This window comes from Lycorma delicatula, chromosome 1 (genome assembly GCF_047948215.1).
Source record: "Lycorma delicatula isolate Av1 chromosome 1, ASM4794821v1, whole genome shotgun sequence".
Taxonomy (NCBI): domain Eukaryota; kingdom Metazoa; phylum Arthropoda; class Insecta; order Hemiptera; family Fulgoridae; genus Lycorma; species Lycorma delicatula.
The window spans coordinates 168,810,018-168,835,150 of NC_134455.1; the positions used below are offsets into that span (position 1 = coordinate 168,810,018).

At 30.8% G+C, this 25,133-nt stretch overlaps 1 protein-coding gene across 1 annotated transcript in view; it reads left to right on the top strand.

Moving 5' to 3' along the window:
- The window catches only part of Rs1 (Dead-box helicase Rs1), a 71,352-nt gene extending 47,012 nt beyond the window's left edge, over positions 1-24,340 (top strand). Inside the window, exons 9-15 of the mRNA XM_075367059.1 lie at positions 3,482-3,626; positions 5,583-5,717; positions 11,127-11,310; positions 15,646-15,846; positions 16,584-16,847; positions 18,693-18,771; positions 24,163-24,340. Coding sequence (XP_075223174.1) covers positions 3,482-3,626; positions 5,583-5,717; positions 11,127-11,310; positions 15,646-15,846; positions 16,584-16,847; positions 18,693-18,771; positions 24,163-24,238 — 1,084 coding nt within the window. The 3' untranslated portion in view covers positions 24,239-24,340. The remainder of the gene's footprint in view (positions 1-3,481; positions 3,627-5,582; positions 5,718-11,126; positions 11,311-15,645; positions 15,847-16,583; positions 16,848-18,692; positions 18,772-24,162) is intronic.
- Positions 24,341-25,133: the final 793 nt, after the last annotated feature.

Consider the following 25,133-nt stretch of genomic DNA (forward strand, 5'->3'; position numbering starts at 1 on the left):
ACAGCAACACACAGAATAGTTATTCTAACTACTTGCTTTAAACAGAACTGAATATACAATCTGTAGTTTTCATCTGTCTTAGTAATAGTATTGGGGTATAATTTTCCTTAAGTACATAGTATTATGGTAAAATATGTTAGTATCAGTATTTAATTTTATTATATCTTTTATGAACCTCGTGTTCACTGGTTGTAATTTGTATTATGTTTGGAAATTGAGATTTTTATCTTTTGGATAAAGCTGGAAAATATACGAGGGGTTTTTTTTTTCAAGGTCCGATCGGTCACAAAATTAAAACCACAGTGAAAATAAACAATTTTTTATTTTTTACAAGCACTTACATAGTTAACGCTATTTCTCTACATAGTCGCCACTCCAATTTAGACATTTGTCGTTGCGTGGTACCAACTTTACAATACCCTCTTCATAGAACGGAGCCGCCTGTGTTTTCAGCCATGTTTCTACGCTGGTCTGCAGCTCGATGTCTGTGCCAAAATGTTGCCCTCCTAGCCAGCATTTCATATGAGCAAAGAGGTGAAAATCGGATGAAGCCAAGTCCGGGCTGTATGGTGGTGTTCAAACACTTCCCAACGAAAATGCTGCAGGAGCTTCTTTATTACAGCTGCAGTGTGCGGCCAAGCATTGTCATGGAGAAAGACAATGCTCTGGCATTGGGTATTAATACCATTGGGTATTAGAAAAGTTGTTTGCTGTCTTACCCAGGACCTGTGTCTTTAAAATTAAGATAATTAATTGGATTATTAAGAGTAAGTTATTGTGTATAAGTTGCCAAAATTTAGATTATTTTAACGTAAAGCTACCAACATCTATAGTAGAGAGTCTAAGAAACATAACAGATTGCACTTGTATAGAGTTAGAGAGTAGATGACTTATTCCATTCCATCACAAAAGGATACATATCAGATATTGATTAGTACGTTTACTGGATGGAAGTTTTTACAGGAGGGTGCAAGTGGTAGCTTAGGGAGTTGATTGTTTATTAACATATTTTCCTTGCCCATATTTCAACTGATTCTGCTTGTTTTATGCTGGAGTACTGGTTATATTCCTAATGTTTTCTGTATAGTGTAATGATTTGGGGCATATGATGTATTTTGAATAGTTGAAGAGTCACACACACTCAGTCCATCACTGTTGCTGCAGTGATGGTCGTACCACGTTCCATGAATTCCACCAAGAGATTTCCATTCCGGTCCCAGAACACAGTAGCCATACACTTTCTGTTGGAGAAGGTTCGCTTGAACTTCTTTGGTTTACTGGGAGAATGAGAATGCATCCACTGTTTGGATTGTTCTTTTGTTTCTTCAGTTGCGAAATGGACCCATATCTTGTTCCCTGTGACAATTTTGTTCAAAAAATCTTCTCCTTCATTGTGGTAGCGCTGGAGAAACGTTAGGGAGGTGTCCATTCTCATTGTTTTGTGATAGTCGGACAGCATCTTGGGAACCCATCTCACACCCAGTTTGCAGTACTGAAGTTTCTGACTCACAATGGTGTAGAGAGCTGACCTTGAAATTTCAGGAAACGAATCACTCAATACAGAAAGTGTGAACCGACGGTTTTCTCGAATTGCCTCATCCACTCGTTCAACAAGATCATCAGTTGACACTCGCTTCCTTCCCTATCCGCCTGCATCATGAGTATCTGTATGTCCTGCTTTAAAGTTTGTGCACCATTGTCGCACTTTGCTGCCATTCATTGAAGTTTCACTGTATACATTACTTATTCGTCGATGAATTTCAGCTGCATTACACCCCTCAGCCTGAAGAAATCAAATTACCGCACGCACTTCACACTTGGCAGGAGATGCTATTGTTGTAGACATGTTTACGTGCTAGCTGCGTGTTCAGAATTAAACAAAGTGATGCGGCGTGATTGAAGGCCATACTAGAGACACTGGGCAACACATATGCACAAAGGTTCATCTGATTTTTGCATGGGTTTTTATTTTGCAATCGATCGGACCTTGAAAAAAATAATCCTCGTATTTTCCAGAAAAAAAACAGGTGCCTTTTTAATAGTAGATGAAGTTGCCATTTAATTAATTAATTATTTGGTTCTTCCTCAGTTACTAAAGCTTAGAGTTTTATTGATTTCTGGGCCTTGGGTAGTGTGTAACTGAAAGCAATAGAATAAAAAAAGTTTTTTCTAAAGAAACGTACTGTAAAAAAGAAAGAAGACAACTATTACTACTGAACTACTGTGACTGAAGTCTACTGTGACTAGACCTGACTAAAGAATAGAAGACAGCTTTGTAAACTAATTAAACGTTTTACGTATAATGCTTCCAGATTTTTAACTGAATAATTAATTCAGTATTGGAATGAGATATTAAATGAAGACCAATCTAGTTTCAGAAAAAGTGTAAACACAAAAAACAATCTTCTCTCTCAGGCTAATTTTAGAAAGTAGTTTGAAGAAAAATAAAGCCTCTTACATGCATCTGTACATCTTAAAAGAAAATTTATAAATGATCGAATGTTTAGATTTTAAGAAAATCTGGTGTGAAGTTATAATTACTAAAAGATTCAGGTGTGAGAGCAGTAAATGAGTAAAGACAAATTCCAGTAAAGTAAGAAGTCAAGGATGTCCAGCCTATCTCCATTGATTTCTAATTTGATTTCTAATTTCGGATGTAAGTTGAGGAACTTACATCCGTAAATGATAAAGATTTATTGCTAAAGAAGCAATATGAATTTTTACATAAAGGATTAAAACAAAGGTATTGGGATGAGACAGAAAGGGAGATAATGCAAAGTTAGATAAATATTAACATAGGAGACAACACATCACAAGTTTTTGAATTTTATTGTTAATGTAATAAAATATTTTGCAGAGTACTTCTTAACAGGAAGTCATTGATGAGAGTGAAGCAAAAAAAGGGTAATGAAGTTAGTCATTACAGGAAAATGTTGAAAATTAGATTTTATCAGAAAAGTATTAAGTAAGATTTTGAGATTTCATAACTTGTAAGAAAGACCAGAAAGATGAGCCATATTCAAGTATCCTTGTTTAACTAATTTGGTTGTAAAAGGATATGTAGAGACAGTTAAGAATGACACAGATTGGATTGTAAGGAACAGAAATTTACCAAGCCACCCAAATTAGGGAAATACATGGGATTGTAAGGAACAGAAATGCACCAAGCCACCCGAAGTAGGTAATTACTTGTGAATTTTCTTAATTCAGTTTCAGAAGTTAATAGTATAAAATGAAACAAGATTTTACAATTTTGGGATGGGAAGGTGAAACATTGGGAAATGTAATGGATAATTTCTATGCTTAATTGGGCTGTGCCTCAACTAAAATCTTTATACATACCACCATCTATCTTTATTATATCTACAATAAAATTTTTGTTTTGATGCTAGTAGCTGTGTTTAAGTTAAGTTTAATTTATTTAGATTTGTGTTTTTTATTTAATGATTAATTTTGATTTTTGTATTATTAAATCATCTAGAATTAGGAAGCAGCATGAAGCTGATAGAGAAGGAATTCTGGCTGCATTAGTCTGTCGAACTTTCCATGATCATGCTATGGTATTTGTTCAGACAAAGAAGGAAGCACATCGTATTCATATTTTGCTTGGGCTTTTGGGAGTAAAGGTAATATGTTTTCATTGAGATAAAAATAAAATGTAATGTTTATACTAAATGATTTTTTTTGTTTTTTTTATACATTAGTTACCATTTTTATTATTTTTTCTTAAAAAAGCTTACATCCCACAATTGCTAGAATATGATAGTTAAACACACCAAAAGGTTGGCTGGAAGATCTAGCAGTATTAGAATTATATAATTCCACTTTTGTATCTGAATACAGTAATTCAAAAAATCCCTTTAATCCTTTCTTGAATTTTGACTGATTAAAAATTAAAATTAAAAATGTTAATATTTAAAATTAAATATTTAATAGACCAAAATAACTGTCTTTTATCCAATATTTAACTTCAATGATTTTTGGTGGGCTTTAGTGGGTAGAGGGCTAAAAAATATTAAATATGAAGATAGAACATGTGGCATAATTTTAAACCCTCTTTACCAAATCATGTTTGACACAGTAAGTGTATTCCTGTGTATCACCATTGTTGCATAGTCGACATTTACAGATCAAATTTCTCTCTTGTCCCCCCATCATGCAGCAAAAGTGTGCATTAGATTACTTTGGGACGTTGTGAGATTTGTATCTGTACATTAGTAGTATTGGTTTGAGTTAACTTTATTTTCTTAGTATAATAGAATTCCATCAAAAGTAATTTTTTTCAACACTTCTCAATTATACATAATACATAAAAATATGAACTGGAGTTCATATTTTTATGTATTTTAATTTAATTTTTTAATTAGAATACTGTTAAATAATTTTTTTTAATGTTTCCTAGGAATATTCGTTCCTTAAGACAATCGTGTCCTTTGAAAAATATTCCCTATTCATACAATGTTACACAAATATTTATTTATTACAAATGGACATTTATGTAATATTTCATTTTATCACCATTATTGCTTTATTTTCTTATGTTTTCAGTAAAAAAAAAAAAATTGTCAGTTAACTTAAAATAAAAATATGAATATGAAAATGTTAACAGGACATGTTGATTATAATTTGAAAATATGTGATACTTTTTCTACAGACCCCTGAAATGCCACAATAGATAGTCCATGATGATCATTGTAATCAGAAAATCATTTATTACTTTATAAATGGAATTTTTTAGTTATAGTGAAGGAACAAGAAATACCCCTACATTTACACTTGTTAAAACAAGTGACAAAACAAAAGATCTGAAGCTTTTTTGTTTTATGTATTGAGTTAAGTACATCAAAATTACTTGTTTTGAAATTGTATTCAACATTTAAAGTCTATGCAGAAATTGTAAGCATACTTTTTTGATGAATTGAATAATGACAGTATTAAGATATTGTATATGTGATGATGATACCTTGTGCAGTGCGACCAGTTTTTCAGAAGAGAAAAAACTTGAAAAAAGTTTATGTTTTTAATTAATCTGCAAACAAAATTGCTTCTTGGGAAATATTTTTGCAAATATGAGGTATCATCAGCATGGTACAATTAATTATTTTAAGGAAATTTTATGTGCATATCAGTTTTATGATGAAATTGCTGATATGAGGTATCAGATACACACCAATTACTCACTTGCATACCTACAAATTCCAAGTTGCATATTAATCCAAATTAATAATGGGAAATTTTAATCTGATAATTTTCTGTATCTTTATATAATAATATTAACATTTACAGATGCCTTTCAGATGAGGATATTTGTAGCATGATGTTCTTACTTGCTTTATGTTGCCCATATCATAAACAGAATCGTAACATTAATTATAATAAATTTAGTCTTAACTAAAATAAATGTATAAGTATAATGAAATATAATAGTATAAGAAAACATAATTTCTTTTTATGATATTGATTAAATTTTTATACAAGTTACTGTGTGTGTACCTCTGCTGTATTACATTTTCCTAAAAGGTGTGTTGTATATTTGTGTGTAACAAATTGTTAATTAAATCATTTTGATGCATATTTTACAGGTCGGTGAACTTCATGGTAATATGACTCAACCACAGCGTCTTGAGGCATTGAGAAAGTTCAGAGATGAGGAACTAGATATACTGGTGGCAACAGATGTTGCAGCTCGTGGTCTTGATATCCGTGGAGTGAAAACAGTATGATTTTTATCAGCATTTTCACATAGCTCATAATTTTAGATAGTTTTCTAATAACTATAGTACTGTTAAAAAATTTAGTTATAATACATCACATTCTTTTATTCCTACATGCTATTCACTGATGCATTAAATGTAGAACCATTGGGTATTAGAAAAGTTGTTTGCTGTCTTACCCAGGATCTGTGTCTTTAAAATTAAGATAATTAATTGGATTATTAAGAGTAAGTTATTGTGTATAAGTTGCCAAAATTTAGATTATTTTAACGTAAAGCTACCAACATCTATAGTAGAGAGTCTAAGAAACATAACAGATTGCACTTGTATAGAGTTAGAGAGTAGATGACTTATTCCATTCCATCACAAAAGGATACATATCAGATATTGATTAGTACGTTTACTGGATGGAAGTTTTTACAGGAGGGTGCAAGTGGTAGCTTAGGGAGTTGATTGTTTATTAACATATTTTCCTTGCCCATATTTCAACTGATTCTGCTTGTTTTATGCTGGAGTACTGGTTATATTCCTAATGTTTTCTGTATAGTGTAATGATTTGGGGCATATATTGGTTTCTTGGCATTTCTCCCGCTACCACCCCATTTATTTTAGGGTGCTAAAACATAAGACCGAATGTCTGTGCCACAAACGGCTACTGAGCCTCGTAACAGTTTAGCGACCAGTGTCCTAAATAGCTCCTAGAGCTAACCTTCTTTCTATTTCCTTTTTAGTCTCCGGTAATTACCATTCAGATAATACTTCTGAGGATGATATGTATGAGTGTAAATGAAGTGTAGTCTTGTACAGTCTCAGTTCGACCATTCCTGAGATGTGTGGTTAATTGAAAACCCAACCACCAAAGAACTCCAGTATCCACGATCTAGTATTCAAATCCGTGTAAAAATAACTGACTTTACTAGGACTTGAACACTGGAACTCCCAACTTCCAAATAAGCTAATTTGGGAAGACACGTTCACCACTAGACCAACCCGGTGGGTTCTTAGAGCTAACTTAAAAGCGTGAGCGGAATAAGCGTGGTATCATACACCACTCGCTTGCGTGTCCCACCGTCCACTTGTCATATATCTCTAAAATGGGTAGGCGCACCCTGCCCATTTCTGCTTCATCCTCCAGAGCATCTGGAAACACGGTATCCAGGAACACCTGGTAAGTTGCCACAGATGTTAAAGTATGGTCACAACCACCAAACCCATATCAAACACTGGACAGCACGTGCAATGGCTTTGGCCGGAATGATTTAGAGCATTATTATTAATCCCCATTACTGTTTTCAGTTACAGATTTAGAACAAGCTTTTCATTAATCAGTAGATTAAGGAAACAATTCCTTAAGCTCCTCTTCAGTTGATTTATTATTAATATTTTTTAAAATTAATAAATTAAATTGTGAGAGGCAGTCTATAATTTACTTTATTATTTTTTTTTAATAGATTAGTTCATCACATTGGCACAAAGTTTGTGCAAGGAAATGTAAAAATTGTTTAGCGTATGAAAAGCCTGACTGATTTAAATCCAGTATCTCCTAGATTAAAATCTTAGATACTGCTACTCCATCAGGAAGATTTGCACCGCACAAGGTTTGATAAAAAAAATATGCGGAATTTTAATTTTTCTTAAAAATTCTTTATATTCATCAATATTGATTTTGTCATCTTCAAAGTACTCCCCTTTAAATATAATACATTTGTGCCAGTGTTTTTACAAGCTTTGAAGCGCCTCTGGAACACACTTTTCAGTATGGCATTTAGTTCTTTCAGCAACTCTCTCTTCCTTTTGTTGTTCTTTTCAGCTTGGAGAATAGGAAGGAGTCACAGGGGGTATGACCAGCAAATACAGAGGCTGAGGCATCATAACAGTATTGATTTTGGCCAAAAATTTATGAACAAACAGTGAAGTGTGAACAAGTGAAGTGCATTACTTGTATGGTGGTGCAATTGCCATGAATTGTTTCACCATAAGTCCAGGTGTTTTCTTCGGATTGTGTCCTGTAAATGGCATAGAACTTCCAGATAGTACTCATTATTGACCATACAAAACATCTGAAAAGATTACTTGACATGAGCCAGATGATATGCCAACATCATCAGTAACCTCTTTGATAATGATTCGGCGATTGTCCATAATAATTTTCTTCGCTTTTTGGGCATTATCATTGGTTGTTGATGTGCTCATCAACAATGACGAGGATGCTTGTCATCTTCACAGCTCTCTTAGAAATGTTTGTACCCTCTTGAAAATGCTTGTTTTATTCATAGAAGAATCGCCAAAAGAACATTCAACATTTCCAGTCCTGTGTTGCACTTTATTACATTTTTAACCTTTTCTGATCATGTAGCCATTAAACTGGCTATGTACGGCGTCAGTTTTAAAGCGCTGTTACAAAATCATTTTATATGGTATCTAAGTTGGTTATTTTGTTTTATATTCACAAAGGAATCAGTTTTATTACACAGTTTGAACAAGGTTTATACGATGTAAAATGTTTTATTTAGACTAGAAAGAATATGACCATTTTTTCTCAGAAATGTACTTGTGTGTGTGTATGTGTGTGACTTGTGTATTATAATTGCTATGAGGGTTACGGATTTATTTATTATTTACAAAAATAGCTAATTATATTAGCAACATATCGATGTATTGAAACGCATAATAAATTATGTTATACGGCACAAAAAAAAAAAGTTTTGTGGTCATAAATATATCACTTTTACTTGAGGTCTAAAATATCTTTTCTGACAAAAAATATCGGTAAATATGAAACAAACGATTCGTAATGAATAACAGTATACAGTAAAAATTGTTTTTTGTCAATCTGAATAGCTTTTTAAGTGGTGGGAATTTTTATAAAACGTAGTTTTCTGAATCTACTTTCACTAACATATGTGATTTATGACACGGGTTTCTCATCATATTTTGCCCAATTTTCAACTGATTTGCCTGAAAGTATTATTTTTAAAATCAGCAAACTATGTTTCATAAAAAAAAATTGCTAATAAAAAACGCGGTAAATGAGCAAAAAAATCCTGCAATTAAATTATTGTAATTTCTGTACTGTTTCAATTTTTTTTTTGTTACAGGCATAAAAAATTCCAATCGTAACGGTTTTTTTTGTCAGAATCTGTTAAATCTCTTTAATATACTGTAATTTTTTGAAATTTTTTTCACAAGAAGGTAGCATAAGAATATGAAGGGAGGCAATCAGATACCAACATATTTTCATGGAGCGCTAATCAACCGCAGATCATTGTGATGGGAAAAGGTTAAAGCAAAATTTAATGCAACTTCTTTTTTCCATTTTTACCACAAGATCACTGACTGTACCAAAACACAAGTAACTTTTTCAACAGCCAATAATAAACAAAGCATCCAATGTGGCTACCAATGTAAATATATGTTAGGAACTAGTGTATCAACAGAATAAAAAAAAAATTGTAATGGACTTGTACAGCCCAGAAAATTAAAATATTTGTGTATTTTTTTATCACACCTATATTAAGATAATCATTATATTTTTGTTTCTGAACTGGCTTTCCATATTAAAGAACAATGGAGAATTTCCCACCCACTTGGATTGTTGTAAACCTCTACTTTTCCCTACTGGAGAAAGAACAAACTTCATAAAACTGAATAAACTTCAGAAAATGAATAAACTGCTTTCTGATCACTCCTTTATTGGTTCGTTCCATCTTCCCAGAATGTGCTGTTTGAATACAAAGTTAATTTAATATATAAATTTCAGCCATGTAAATATCCCTTGTTGCCTGAAAAACAGATTTCATTTATAAAATTCTATTCATTATTATGTTATTTTCATTGTATATTTTCCAATTACAGTATAACTTTTCTATTGTTTGTTTTTATCCATTAAATATTAACTCCCTTAGTACTGTTTTAACTTATGTAATCTCTGTAGCCAAGTCGTAATTAAGTATCTGTCTTGTAGTTTGTACACTTTTCAGTTAAATAAAAAGTTTTGAACTATTCCATTTATGACAGGTTTATGTATCATTTAGTGTGTAAGCAGTTTTTTCTTAGTTTTTTGTTTGTCTGTGGCTGTGAATTTGAACTAGAATTAAATAATTTAATTTTTATCTTTAACACTTTCAGCGCCATAAGTTGATGGTCAGCTGGAATTATATTTGGTGGTTTCTGTGTATTATTTTGAGGTTTTAGATTGAAAATTAGAAAAGTTGCTAACATCTCTCTCAGGAAGTTCAGACTGTTCAAAAACATCATATTCACTTTCTAAATCACTAGACTCACTTTCAGCATTATTAATATCAAATATTGGGTCATCAGAATCTGAGATATCGGCAAATTTACTCAAGTCACTATCACTATTATTATTTAAGAAGTACATAATGTCTTGAGAATTCATTATCAATTATTTGCATTAACAGCAACACACAAGCTACAAAACAACAATCATAACCACAAAATTTTACTAGCAATGCTAAACACATGGACTCAAAAAGTTAGCTGATTTTGTGTAGCTGACAGGGCTACCAATGTGTTAAATCTTACAACCCAAAGGCATAAAACTTTTACCCCAGCCCAGACCTACACATTAACCCACACAAATCATTGTTAGCATGCAGAATATTGATACACAACCTTCTCAATTTTGATAACACATGTGAGACAATATGATACACACAGCCTGGAGTGAAACTGTGACTGTATATATCATTGATACACATGGTCTGGTGAAAAAAAAAGGGAAATTATCGTGGGCTACTGCAATAACACTGTCATATATGCCTGGCGCTGAAAGTGTTAAACATTTTGTTTCATCCACTGAAAACCCTGTAGACCTATTGCAATGCAGCCAAACTTGTAATGGGAGAAGTAGATTTGCTTACTTGCTGAAAAAGTAGTCCTGTTTTTTTCTTAAAATTTTTTCTATTTTTTTTTTAAATTTGTTTAAATTCTTAAAATTTGTTTTGTTTTTCTTAAAATTTCTTGGGTGTGTTATTCAAGCAAAGTGTCAAGCAAAGTGAGATTTCACTTTGCTTGATACTGTTTGGGAAAATACTTCAAATATCAGAAATTTAATAATGTCAGATAAAGTGAACAGTGCAAATTAGAAATACATGTGATCTAATACAAATTTATTATTAATCTGCAATCTGTAGCAGTTTTATTCAATACAATATTTTTATTAAGTTTTGTTATTTGGCACTTCAAAAATTAGTTAGCCAAATCACAAAACTTTCTTTAAAAAGTGCTGTAAGCTTAAAAATAAAATTTATCTTTTTCTTCAGATATTTTGTGTAATTGATTATTGAATTTTATCTTGCCAAATAAATAATATATATATATATATTGATTAATTTTTATGTTAATTGTTAATGTAAGAATAAAATATTTTTATTGTATTAAAATTTTTAGGTTATTAATTTCATTTTACCTCCAACACTGGAGCATTACATTCATCGGGTTGGTAGAACTGCACGTGCTGGACATGCTGGTGTTTCTGTTAGTCTTTGTGGAGATACTAACACAGAACGGAAGATTGTAAAGGAAATTATAAAGAGAGCACATAATCCTGTTAAAAGCAGAATCATTCCAACTGGTTAGTATACCATAGTTATAATTTAGTAATTCACTGTTGCTGATCAAGTCATTAACTGCAGTCTTTAACAGTAAACATCAGTTATATGCAGCCACCCATCCACAAAGAAACTCCCCTACACCCAGCATTTACATCAGTGGTCTACTGGGAATTACTGGATTAATTAAACATGACTATCTGACTATTGAAATTTTATCATTTTTTTTTAACATAGAAAATATAATTTCAGGTAATTGCTGCTCAGTTTTGAATTGGAAGGTTTTGATCCCTTTTCTAAAAAGTAGCAGAACTTGTCCAATAGCAACTGCACATTAGATACTCCACTTCTTCATTAGTTTCAGATTTTTCCCTTTTCACTTTCTTGAGTGAACCTTTCACATAGCTAAACTTGAGTTCTAAATGTGAGGTTTATTAGAGGTGAGTTGCATTTGTATATTTCCTTAAGTAAGGTGGCAACAGTATCTCATACTGTTGCCACCTCACTATATATATATTGAGGAGCTGCAATTTTAACTTTTGGTGAAGTAATCTTTCTTGAATCAATTGCTAAGATTCTTATATGATTAATCTGATTTGTATTCAACAAGGATAGAACCCATTGTGCCAAACGTTTTTGATTAATTTTGTCTACTTTTAACTGATGATCAGATTTCATAAAGTCTGGAACTGTTTGATGGTTTTATAGCATAACCTTTAAAATAAACCTCTCATTTTTAATGATTTTTTTTCAATGCATGTTAGCCTATGACTTATAGTCATAGGCTAACATGCATATAACAGCTTTTAATTATTTATATCCATCAGTCATTCTGTTATAGTATCATACATTTTTAGCTTTAATAACTGCTTAATTGGAAGGATACCTATGTCCCATAATTTTAGGTTTAGAATGAAACTTTTTTGAAAAATATACTCGCACACACTCGATCTGGTACACTCTTGATCTGGTTGATTTAGACTGTACCTGATACATGCAATAGTTAGACTTCAACCTACTAAGACATGCACAGCATGTCTGAAAAGTTCCTGAACTAAATTTTTGTAGTCAATACAAGTAGTGCCATTACAACCAAGGAACTGTATAGCATGATGTCTGATGAGTGTGCGTACAAAATTCCATCATGTTTCGTCACACCTGTCTCGAGTTATATTCAGTCATGTATGTTGTGTTCATGAGACATTGTGTGAGCTCGTGGCGTGGAACAGAAAAGTGCAATAAAATTTTGTGTTCAACTTCAAAAATTTTTTGTTGAAACTTATTCTATGATGCAGGAAGCATTTGGAGATGAAGTTGCATCTGGTACTAAAACATAAATGTGGTGGAAGTGGTTTAAAGACGGTAGAGAGTCGTTGGATGACAACCAACAGTGCGGGAGGCTGTCAACAACTATTCACTACAAAAACATTGCGAAAGTGTGTACGCAACGGGTCAGACCTTTAATTCTAAATTCGATTTAGAAGTAATATAATGCCTGATGCTTTGCATTCATCAAATCCGGTCCTAGCACAGGGATCCAGGCAGTTGGACTTTTTTGTATGACAATGCCTCAGCACACATGGCAACAGTTTTAACACGTTATTATGCTGTAAATCAAATCACTGTCTTATCCTACTCGCTCTGTTCACCCACCCTATTTTTTGTTCCTGAAACTCAAGTTGAAGATGAAAGGCCACTTTTTCGACGACATTCCGGCCATCCAAATGGCTTGCATCAAGCAATTGAAGAGCAATCCCATAAAGTGATTTCTCCAGAACATTTGATGAGCTCTACTGGTGCGGAAATGAGTGTGTAAGGGTTCTATGTAGAGGGCTGATGTGAGTAGATTCATTTATCTTTAAATCTGTATTTTTATTTAATTTAGTTCGGAACTTTTCAGACATACTGTGTATCCTGTTAGAATTGTGAAAATTGAAAAATGGTTGTGGATATATCATAAGAGCACCCCCAAAAACAGCACCCTAGGGGCACCCTGATGTTATCAGTTGATGGCAGGTAATGAGATCAGATGAGATCTATCATTGTAGCAGGCCAAACATTTTTTTTGAAGTGCTAGGACCAACCTTTTTGAGATATTTGGGATTTTTAATCTGAAAAGTCAAATCTGGTTATAAACTTAGAATATTTTTCACAATTTGAGTCGCTATTGCAGCCACAATCATGTAAATGAATTGTGTGCACACATACACACACACAATAAAAAATATTTATACTTTATTTACACACATACATAAAAGCAAACACACATACAAACAAAAAAATATATAAATATTTGTTCTATTTAATTATTATTTATGTTAATTTTAAACTTAATTCCATTGATTATTTTTAATTTATATATTTAAGTTTATTATTATTTTATTTAACAATTTTTTCACGGTTTATGAAGAACAAATTTTGCATCCACAACTTGACTTGGCACAAGATTTAACGGTTTCAGTTTTTGAAAAGCGTAAAACATGTGATTGTAGCCTGCACCATCTGATGACAAATGTATGTTTGAGAAGTATAAAAGTGGTGTGATTTCATTTTTCATGATAAGAAAAGAAAAATGTAAGCGTGTCAAGTATTGAATATTTAATAGTGAAAATAGCTTTTATATAAAGAAACATGCATAACAAAGCTGTATTACTGGTTATCATATTAGTGTATTTTTCCCCATTTGATGATAAAGTTTCTTTCAGTATTATTTTGTGATTTCAGCCCAGTATTATTCAGAACAATGGGAAAGAAACACCGATGTTTCAAACTTGTAAATAAACATCCATGTTTATAAACTCTGTTAACATTTTTGATATATTGGGAATGTACATAAGAAATCTCACTGTTTTCTGATTGGTGGTTTTAAACAAGTTTTTTTTTTTAGATTGAATCTCATAAATTTCCAAACAACTTTTTAACAGCTAGGTTTTACCAAAAAATTGATTTGATGAAAAAAAATTAAATTCTTTCTACTCATTAATTTATATAAATTATATAACTAAAACAAAGTCATTAAAATTCTCTTAAAATTAAATTTTATTCATAATAACATAAATTGTACACATTTTTTCTTCCTAATCTGCACATTGCAATCTGTTCAGCTAGAAAATAATAAGCTACCCCTCCACGGCCCAATAAGATGAGATTAATATGTATGACATGTAAATATGGTGTAGTCTTGTACAGCTCAGGCTGACCATTCCTGAGACATGTGGTAACTTGAACCCCAAAGTACACCACCATCCAATATTCAAATCTGTATAAAAGCAGCTAACCTTTACTAGGATTTGAACTTCAGAACCTTCGACTTCAAAAAATCATTTGTTAAATAAATGATTTTCAACGAGTTAATCACTAGACTAGGCTGGTGGGATAAATTATGCATGGCATAATATTTATGTACTGAAAAAAATGTTGGATCTAAGGCAAATGTAATTTTTTTAAACCTTTCCTTTAAAAACAAATTAAGATATTTCCCTTGAAAAAAGTTAGTAGTTGCACAAGAAACTTGATAATACAAAAAGCAAGATGCTGTATTTTTAACTTTGTTACATTAAGTTTTGTTACTAAGTATTAGAGATTTAACAGGAGTAAGAAACCGTTCAGTTTTTTCTGATGGTTACTTCAGCCACTAGTTCAACTTTTTGAACTACTTCTGGAAAAGAACTAACTTCTTGAGCAATCTTGTGCCTGTGGTTCTAAGGGGGTGTGTGCTACGTGTCTGAGAACAGTATTTTTTCTAAAATAAAATAGTTATAAATAACAAAAAACCTGACTTCTAATTTTACACATCTAATTAGAATATTTAAGAAAAACAAGCAAAAAATTGTTCAACAATTTTTTTTTTCATACATACAGGTATTTTTTCAGAATTTACAGTAAGTCAGTCAGCAATGTAAAATTTAATATTACTTCTACTTTTTATGTTGTATTCAGGTGCCTGTTAGTCTTAAGTGGAGATCATTAAAGTCACCATCTCATATAGCCTACACAGACACCTGAATACAACATAAAATATATAAGTAATATTAAATTTCACATCGCTGACTAATTTACTGTATCTTGCAAAAATGCCTATAAAAAAAAGAAAAACTTATCTAATTATTTCTGTTAATTTTTAATTTTTATTACTGCTAGTAGGTAATAATTCCTGCTTTCTTTTGCTGAGCTTATTTTTCACTTATATCTCAAGAATGATAAATTTTTCAAAAAATCTCAAGAAGCAAATCTTTTTTATTGTTATATGAAATACCATTTTTAAAATTTGAAAATAGCATAATGTGGTTATTCTTTTATTATAATATTATAATATGAAACTAAACTTTTTGAAATTGCAACTATTTTTTTGTTAAAAGATATATTGATTAAGTATCGGAAAAAAGTTGAACAGTTAGAGGAACAGATCAAATCAATTTTGCAAGAGGAGTGGGAAGAACGAGCTTTGCAGCGTGCAGAGAATCAAATGAATAAAATGAAAAACATAATCGAGAGTAAAGGAGATGTAGAACGACCTAGAACTTGGTTTCAGTCTCAGAAAGAACGTCAAGCTGAGAAAGGTACTGAATTTTTTTGTCACATTTTTAAATGCCGTCATCACACAGATACCAATTTGCTTCTAGGACCATTTATCTTTTTGTTAATTTATAGGAATTTGCTTATGTGGCCCTTGCCTGTTCCTGTCCAATCTACATCACTCATTATGTTGACAAAAACTCCTGTTTTATTTCATGAGTTCTGTAAATTATTATGTTCTTAAATTTTGTCCAGTTTTATTCTTTTTCAATACAATGTTTTTTATTGACCTACAAAATGTGTCTCCCGTAGTATTCATTGATTTTTGTAATAACATACTGTTATTTCAATAACACAATTTCTAAAGGTGTAGTTCAGTATTTTTACCCTTTGGTTATTGATAAGTTCTCATGACAAAAATGATGTTAATTATTTATTATAAGATTTACCAACGTTAATGTAACTATGTGCATTTATTGCATGACTTCATTTTTGTTGCTTAACTGAATTCCCAATTGTTATCATTAAAAGTAATTCTATACATGCAAAAGATCTCTTAATGTTGTTGAAGGCCTTTGAGTAAAGTTAGATTTGTGAGATATTTTATCATTTTCTTCTGAAATAATGCATGTGCATGATATGTAGATTTTTTTTTCAAATCAGTTTGTTTTAAATAGTTATGTATGTTTCTGGGCTAGAAATCTACTTGAGTGAATAGTTTACATTGTAGTAAATAAAAATTTAGTTTACAAAAATTAATTATTACTTTTTATTACTGTAGAGAGACTGAAATTAGAACCAAAAGAAGAAGAGAATAAGAAAATTAAAAAAAGATATGACAAAGTAGAAGAAAATAATGTTCAGTCATCTAGAGCAAAATTTAAACAGAAAAATAAGAAAGTGGTACCAATTGATTCTGCTGAAGATCGTGTACAAAGAGAAATGAGCAAAGTGGCTGCATTACAGGCTCGTATAGCTAAGAGAAAACGACAGCATAAAAAAATGAAAACTGTCATTGACTACAAAGACAACTTAAATGCTAAAGGTAAAAACAAATCATTGTCATTTCATTTTTTAATATAACAGACAAAGAATAATCTTTTTGTAATTTTTAGAATATTGATCATTTTTTGCGTTTAATTAAAAAAAATCACTACTTCTTTAACATAATATGCATTTGTCAATATTAAAATGTTTTTTCTGTATTTTTATGAAAAAATATTTATTGCGACTGAGAAAATGCTTGTTTGTGAATGGTGCACTTGACACACGTCATATAGAATTATACTCATATGCTTAAGTTTATTGTATATTGTGTAGTAATTTTTGTGGACCATAACTAGAACAAGTTGAGCAAATATCAGGACATGAAATTTTTTATCAATTGTATAAACAATAAAATTTATGTATTTTAATGATATGAATAAATTATTTATGAATTATAACATGATTTTTATTTTTCTGGGTTTAAATATTCTGTTTAGTGTTTATGGTATGATGTCCTTTTCATTAAACACATAAGTAAGTACTGGTGATAGTACTGATAACTGCTTATGAAAAGTATAATAGTGTCAGCTGGGTTTTTACAAGATAAAATCAATGTTCATGCTGTTTAATAACTGTCAGAATAATATTTGTAACTTTTGAAGATATCTGCAAATATAGGAAGAGAACATCACTCTTGTTTTACAGAACAGGAATGTAATAGTTATGATAAGAAAGGTTGAGTAATGAAATCAGGTCAATGGTTGAGTAATGATTTCAGGTAATGAAATCAGGTTGAAGGCAGGTTTTTTCTCTAAATTAATAGTTAAGAATAGAAAAAAACTGGGTTTTATTGTAAGTCAAGAGTTTCTGGATCATAAATTAGTATATTAAGCTTATAAGATATGATGTTAAAATGAAACATTATCAATGAACTGACGGAACTTGAGAAGTACCTTACATCAATCAGATGTCAGATTATAAGGTTTAATTTATAAGATAATAATACAATTTCATTGCTTCAGGATGCTAAATTGATCTATCTTGTAACACATCATATCTGTCATAAATATCTACCCTCTTTCTCTGCTGAGCAATGTACATAACCTCTTGTTTCATACTAAGAAAGAAGAATTACATTAATTTGTTGCTTTACACTACCTGCCCTAATCTTTCTTATGACTGTGATATGCAATATAAGAAACAAAGCACTAGAAGAACTGATGGGAGTTGCTTTCTGTGGTAGAAATGATGATCACTATATAGTCTCTGATGAGTAGAAAGAAGGTATCATTTGTAGGATTAAATTTTCTGCCTTTTAGTTGGCCTGGCTAGCTGATATGCAACAGCATTTGACTGTTTATACTGAGCTTTTGTAAGCAGTGAAATCACTTCATCATTACTATTTCTAGTGAGTCTGGAATGGGACTTGTTATTCTTAAGAAATGTGTGTTGTTTTCCAGAAGTGATTTGCAACTTGTGTCATATCTACTACAACCTAAGTATAGAGAATATAAATTTACATAATTTTTGATACTAATTAGTTTCATGAATCAGAACTGTAGATGTACAATTATTAATAAATAAAAGAGTATGATAACTATCCATTGCGTAATTAATTATTTTTTTAATTGTCATTTAATGTACTTTGTTATTTTTTTCAAAGTTAAATTATAAAATTGTCTTGTTAGTAAGACTTAGCTAGATTTTTTGTCTGTAGTGTTTGTAAATAAATTGATGATATCCTTTAATAAAATGTTTGAATGATTCATAGAGGTAGGATAAGAATTAGCCTCCTTTTTATTTCAGAACATTAAATGCAACATTCATTCAGTTACATTAATTTTTATGTATTAAATTTTTATTATAAAAGATGCTGATGAATAAATTTCTTTGTGACTTTCAGGGGGACAGAAACGAAAATCATCTTTTGCAAGAGATTTAACAGATGTAAGCAAATCAGGAGTGAAACGTTTAAGATACAGGTATTTTACATCTATTTAGTGCTTAAAAATGTTAAGGAGTTATTACATTGTGCATGTACAATATTAGTCTCAATTCCAGGTTATCATCAACAGTTATTTTTATTCATACAATGTTGTAAGTGAAAATAGTGAAAAAATAATAAGTAGATTGTAAGAGGGATATCTGTAAAGTAAAGACCATTGAGAAATTTCTCTAATTAATGTTGGCGAAAATGGGCCGTTCATGGCCACACTAGTAAAATACACACTGCATTGTTGTCTGTAAGTTGTCGTGTTGTATTATCTTTGATTATGTGTGAGTTATTATGTTATAAAATGAATAGGAAAATCGATGTTGCCACTGACTGTGAAATACGTGGAGTCATAAGTTTTTTAATCTATCAAAATGTTAAGCCGGCTGAAATTAATAGGCAGTTGGTTGCTGTGTACAGTGATAATATAATGAATGAAAGAAACATCCAAAGATGGTATGAATGGTTTAAAAATAACAGAATTAATGTGCATGATGAAGAACATTTGGGGAGGCAATTGATAATCACCGAAGACTTGTTGAAATGCGTCGAAGATGAAATCAGAAAAGATCATCGCTCAACGATATCCAACCTGGCTCTTCTTTTTCCTCATGTTTCAAGAGCTGTTATCGGTCACATTGTTCATGATCATTTAGGCTTCAGAAAGGTTTGTGTACCCTTTTTAACAGAATGTTACAAAAAAATCCGAATGGGATCTGCTTTGGAATTTTTGATGCTCTACACAGAAAGAGTTCCTTAATTCGAATGTTACAGGTGATGAAAAATGGATTTCGTATTATACGCCCAAGAGAAAATGGCAGTCAAGTGAATGGTATCATCCTCAATCACCAACAAAGTCAAGCCACGGCCATTTGGATGCAAACTGATGGCCACAGTCTTTGGGATCGGTTTGGCATACTGCTGATTGATTTCATGCCACGTAGAATGACTATAAATGCAGAAGGCTACTGCGAAACTCTGTGTAAGTTATAGTGCGCCATTCAGAGTCTGTGATGTGGGCAGTTGACTGATGGTGTCGTCCTGCTGCATGATAATGCAGGTCCAACATATGATTTACTGAGAACAGTTGAATGGGAAATTTATAATCACCTACCATGTAGTCCAGACTTAACAACTTAAAAATGCTGTTAATCAGTAACTTAAATGGACTGGCGGCAAAAGAATACAACAAGAGTATATTGAAGCTGGTGTAGTTTAAGAGAAATAAAAAATATTTATAAAGTGTTCAGAACAAATTATTTTACAATAAACTGTCTACTTTAGAGATAACCTCTCATATGTGGAAATTTTCTCTTACTAAAAAATTTTTAATTACTTACAAACATCTTAAACACATTAAAATAAACTTAGAGGAAGTATGCAAACAAAAGCATACCAGAATATGTGAAGATAACTGTAAAATGATGATTTGTGAGATACATGTGAAAGAGATTTTTCAATAAAAAATATTTAGAAAAAATTTAGATTTCCCTCCCAATCACATGTATGGCAGTTGTGATTGTTCTTCTATCTCATAACCTCTATCAGCTGTTCATTGAAAGTATTGTTTCAGTGTTAAGTATTTGTGATTTTGTTTAAAATGAGTGCTCCTTTCTTTGATGGCAGCAAGGAAGAAATGTGAGTAGTGATACGTTTCCTCAGTTAAGAAGGAGTGAAACCAGCAGAGATTATTCATCGAATGCAGCAGCAATATGGAGATAGTTGTTTGAGTGAAAGCAAGATTAGTCGCTTTAAAAATGTTAGGATTTTTCTCTGAGATGAACAACGGCAAGGTAGAACTTCCACTTCAAAAGACTAATGACAATATTGAAGCAGTTAAACAAATGAGTCTCTGTAATCGATGAATTACAGTTGATGACATTGCAAGCAACTTGGATATAAGCCATGGCTTAGCATTTTCAATCATCAATGATTCTTTAAACTTTTGAAAAGTCTGTGCTCACTTGCCGAGTTCCATGTCAATTGACCAGCATCCACAAAGAGAATCATTTGAAAATTTCCCAGAAGCTTTTGAAACATTATGAAGATGGAGATTCATTTCTTAAGCGAATAATAACCATTGATGAGACACATTGGTTCATCACTTTGAACCTGAGAGTAAGCAACAAAGTTTAGTATGGAAACATCCTTCATCTCCCACAGCAAAAATGTTCAAAACTTAGATGTCTGCAGGAAAGGTGATGATGATATCTAGAATATGGAAGGTTCATTTTTGGTTTACTTCACACCTAAAGGTCAGTAAGTAAACAGTGACAACTACTGTGAACTACTGCATTTACTGAAGCTAAAAATCAAATCCGAAAGGCATGGTAAACTTTCTGAAGATGTGATTTTACTTCAGGATAACACTCGACCTCATACGGCCAAAAAAGCAGTCCTTTGCCTTCAAGATCTCAGTTTTGACAGTCTGGTCGTGGCACCAAGCAATTTTCATCTTTTTAGCTATTAAAAGAAGAGTTGCAAGGGAATCATCGATCTTATGAAGAGGCCATAGGAGCAGTGAAAATTTTTCTTCTCACCAGACCGAAAACTTTCTTTCAGGAAGGAATACAGAAGCTCGTTAAAAGATGGACTAAGTACATAGAAGTAGGAGGGGATGGATTATGTTGAAGAATAATGATGCATTTATCATTATGAAGTACAAATAAACATATTGATTTTTTGAATTTCACTTTATTTTTTGACTTGCCCTCGTAAATAGCATTATTTCAGAAGAAATTATAAAATATATCATAAATCTAATTGTACTCAAAGGCCTTCAATTCAATCAGTTGTTATGTGGTTTTTTTTTACTACTTTTGCAGTATTCTTTTATTATTGTATGCTCTGTCAAATTGTCAATATATTGTATTCACCTTATACGTATGGCTTTGAGGAACTCTCATATGAAGGACTCATATATGTAGTTCATATGAAGTTCTCTTATATGAACTTTGGTTCTGAGAATGTTTTGTACCTCTTGTTTTTGTATCTCCACTGCATTAGCAGTGAAGTATTCTTAACTGTCAGTATAAATATAAAAAATAGTGTTTATTGCGCAAATATTATGGTAATGTAAAACCCTTTTGGTCCTTCATTAGAATTCTCTATATGAATGCATTTATCATCATTTTCTGTGGCCAGTATATTCTCCCTTAATTGCATAAAATTGATTTGACAACACCATTTCCAGTTAATTTTGAGGCTGGTTGAACCAATTTCTCAAACCTTGGGTAATGAGATTTTTTTTAATTGGGTTTATCAGTTCTCCCAAAATATCTGGACTCCTTGTGATAACCATCTTTTTACCCTCTTCTTTACACTGCTTGTATTTTAAAGAATGACTTAAGTTTAAATCTTTTGTAGATAATTCTTTCATGATAAAGTTCTATTAAAATTTTGTTTTATAAGTTATTCTTGATTAGGAATGACAAACACTTTACTCTGCATAATATGCAAATCTGGCATTAGTTTTATAAAAATTTTTTTAAATATTTAAATAAACTTATTTAAAGGAACGTTTCAGCACTAAATTAAAATTTGGAGAATCCCAACAAATAATTTTCTTCCCAACAAATATACCTTTTCTCTTCCATAGATTGTCACTGACCAACTTATAGTTAAATTTTTTACACTATTTTTCATCTTTTATACATTTCTTAATGATATAAAAAATCCCAGCCAATCACACTTATCTTCGTGTCCGATATATATTTGAAAGTAACCAAAACACCTATTTAGAATTTCACTTTTAAAAAGAGGATTGCTTAGAAAAAAAGAGTTTTTTAACGTTGTCCTTATATAAACAAAAAGCCTGTATTTAATTTTAAAATACCTTCATAGAAAAAAAAATACTAATACATAGGAGTTTGTTTTCACATGCCTTTGAATGGCTACTTGCTACTTGGCCAAGTGAGTGATATGGTTGGCTGCCATGTTTTCATAGAAAGCTTTCATCAAAATCCAGTTAAATGAAAAACTAATCCAAAAGCAGTTCACACAATTCATCAACTAGCAACCAGAACACAACTCCAGTTTGCCTTTTTACAGTAGAGCAAAACAAAGAATGCTAAAAACATATTTTTTATGTTTTTTTAGCAGCATAATCTCTAACTTATAAAAACCTTATTCTAAACATAAATCATTTCTATTAAGAATTAAAAGTAATAATTAAAAAATATTCTTTTATTTTTTAATTAATGTACCTTTAAAATTTCAGATATGAATGGAGTACATCTGTCTAACACTTTCTTAAATTGTATTAACAATTGTTGACATACATTCTTAAAAAAAAGTCTTTCTTAAATTGATTTAAAAAATTATTTACATAAAAACTAAAATATAAAGCTGTACCATAAGTTATAAAATATTGATTAAAAAATATTACTACCTTTGAAGTCTATAAATTAATTTTTATGTGCATGAAAAATGAAATCAATAATAATATTCTATTGACCAATATTCAAAGAATATATTGTGTTATCATAAACAGAGAAGTTGTGAACAAAAAATAGAACAAATTTTCATTTTCATTTTTTAAAGCCCATGATACATTTTTTAAAGCTGAAAACTGAATAGAATGTTGTTAAATTCTATTGAATACAAAAATGTAAAAAATTATCACTAAAATAAAAAATTAGTTATTACTGATTTCTCTGTGAGACTGTTGATTTTTCTACTAGTTACAACTCAGCTTCCTCAAATAATTTTCAAAAGTTATGGAAATAATATTTATTAAGAATTTTTGGAGCTTTAGTACACTAAAGCAGTCCAAAACCCATTTAATTACTTGTGGAATAAGATTGTTTTGTTGTCATTATTACTAATGATCTATTAAATTTTTTTATTACCGTGTGTGTAATATTTGTATATTGTATATTACAGTGTGTGTAATATTTGGAAGCATTTGGTTTATGATTTGTTGTGAGGAGTATAAACATTGTAAATAAATCTATAACACTATATTTCTCTTATAATATGCTAACAAAACCAGTAAACAGAGAACATGTTTTGTTGTATGTACGTTTTGTCAAATGGTATTTTATACTTATTTATAGACTGAGTTTTATTTAATACAGATGGAAATAGAAACAGTTTTGCCAAGAAAAGTAATATAATGTTAAAGTAGTAAATAAATATTAAAAAATATATCAGATTAATATGAAGTAGAATTGTAATTTTTCTCATGAAAGAATCACTATATTTGTTTAAAGTTTATCTTAAAATATTTGGTATTCCTCAGAAATATGCACAGTTAATAATTCGTTTGAATTATTTCTAGATATAAAGAAGTATTATCATTTGCCATATGAGTAAATTTTAGTATTAGATTCAAATCTATTTTTAATTAAACCTAATTTTTTATTTTTTCTAATTACAGTGCTAATAAGCAAATGAGGCAAGAGAAGAAAACTTCAAAAGGTTCATTTCCCAGAGGAAAACTTAAGAAAACATAATCTTCTAGCATGTAATAAAACTATTTCTCATGATCTTTGTTACTGTTATTATTTTACTGTGATTTTTTTTCTTTATAAAATTCTTTTATTTTATCAGTGTAAGTTTTTTAAATTATTTTATGTCCTCATCATTTTTATGGATGTTCAGTGATGCAAAGTCACTGTTCAGTTGAAATGCATTTCTAAATACTGTACATTTCAATTGAAGTTTTTTTTGTATATTGCTTTTGTTTGGTTATTGGTATCCCTTTTAATGCCGGTACACAAAGACCTGAACATAAATACCAAACATAAATATCAAATTCAATTTCTGTAAGAAATTAAACCGAATTTCAGTTTTCAGTTCAAAGAATGAATCATTATGAATGATTTCCTATAAAAGGTACTTTACCATAGAACAAATTTGCAATCTAATACATAACTATTGAGAATTAAAAATCTATGAGCACTTTTTCTTTTCTTTGCAAAATTGTTTAATTGTGACAGTCTTCTGTATTTAAAAAAAAAAACATAATAAAAATGAGTTCTAGATAATTTAAAAATATAAAGTTACTAATGAAAAATAAAATCTGATTTCGTAACTTGCTACAAATAGTGTCTGGTGCTCCTGTTTTCTCACCCAGTGTCAGTTGATATTACTGCTGGCAGTTTTTTTTAATCAGGCTGACTGTTAGAATGTGGTCAAAAAATGTCTGTTTTTTTTCCTGTCATCTTTACAGTCTGGAGTAATGATCTGCCTAAAATTTGGGTTTGGAATTACTTTTAATATTTAGTTCAGAGTAACATAAACCAGCCTCTGCTCCAAGATATTTGTGAAAAATGATATTTTGTGGGTGAAAAAAGAATGTAGTGTAGTGAACAACTGTAGAAAGACAGGTTTACATTATACCGTCGT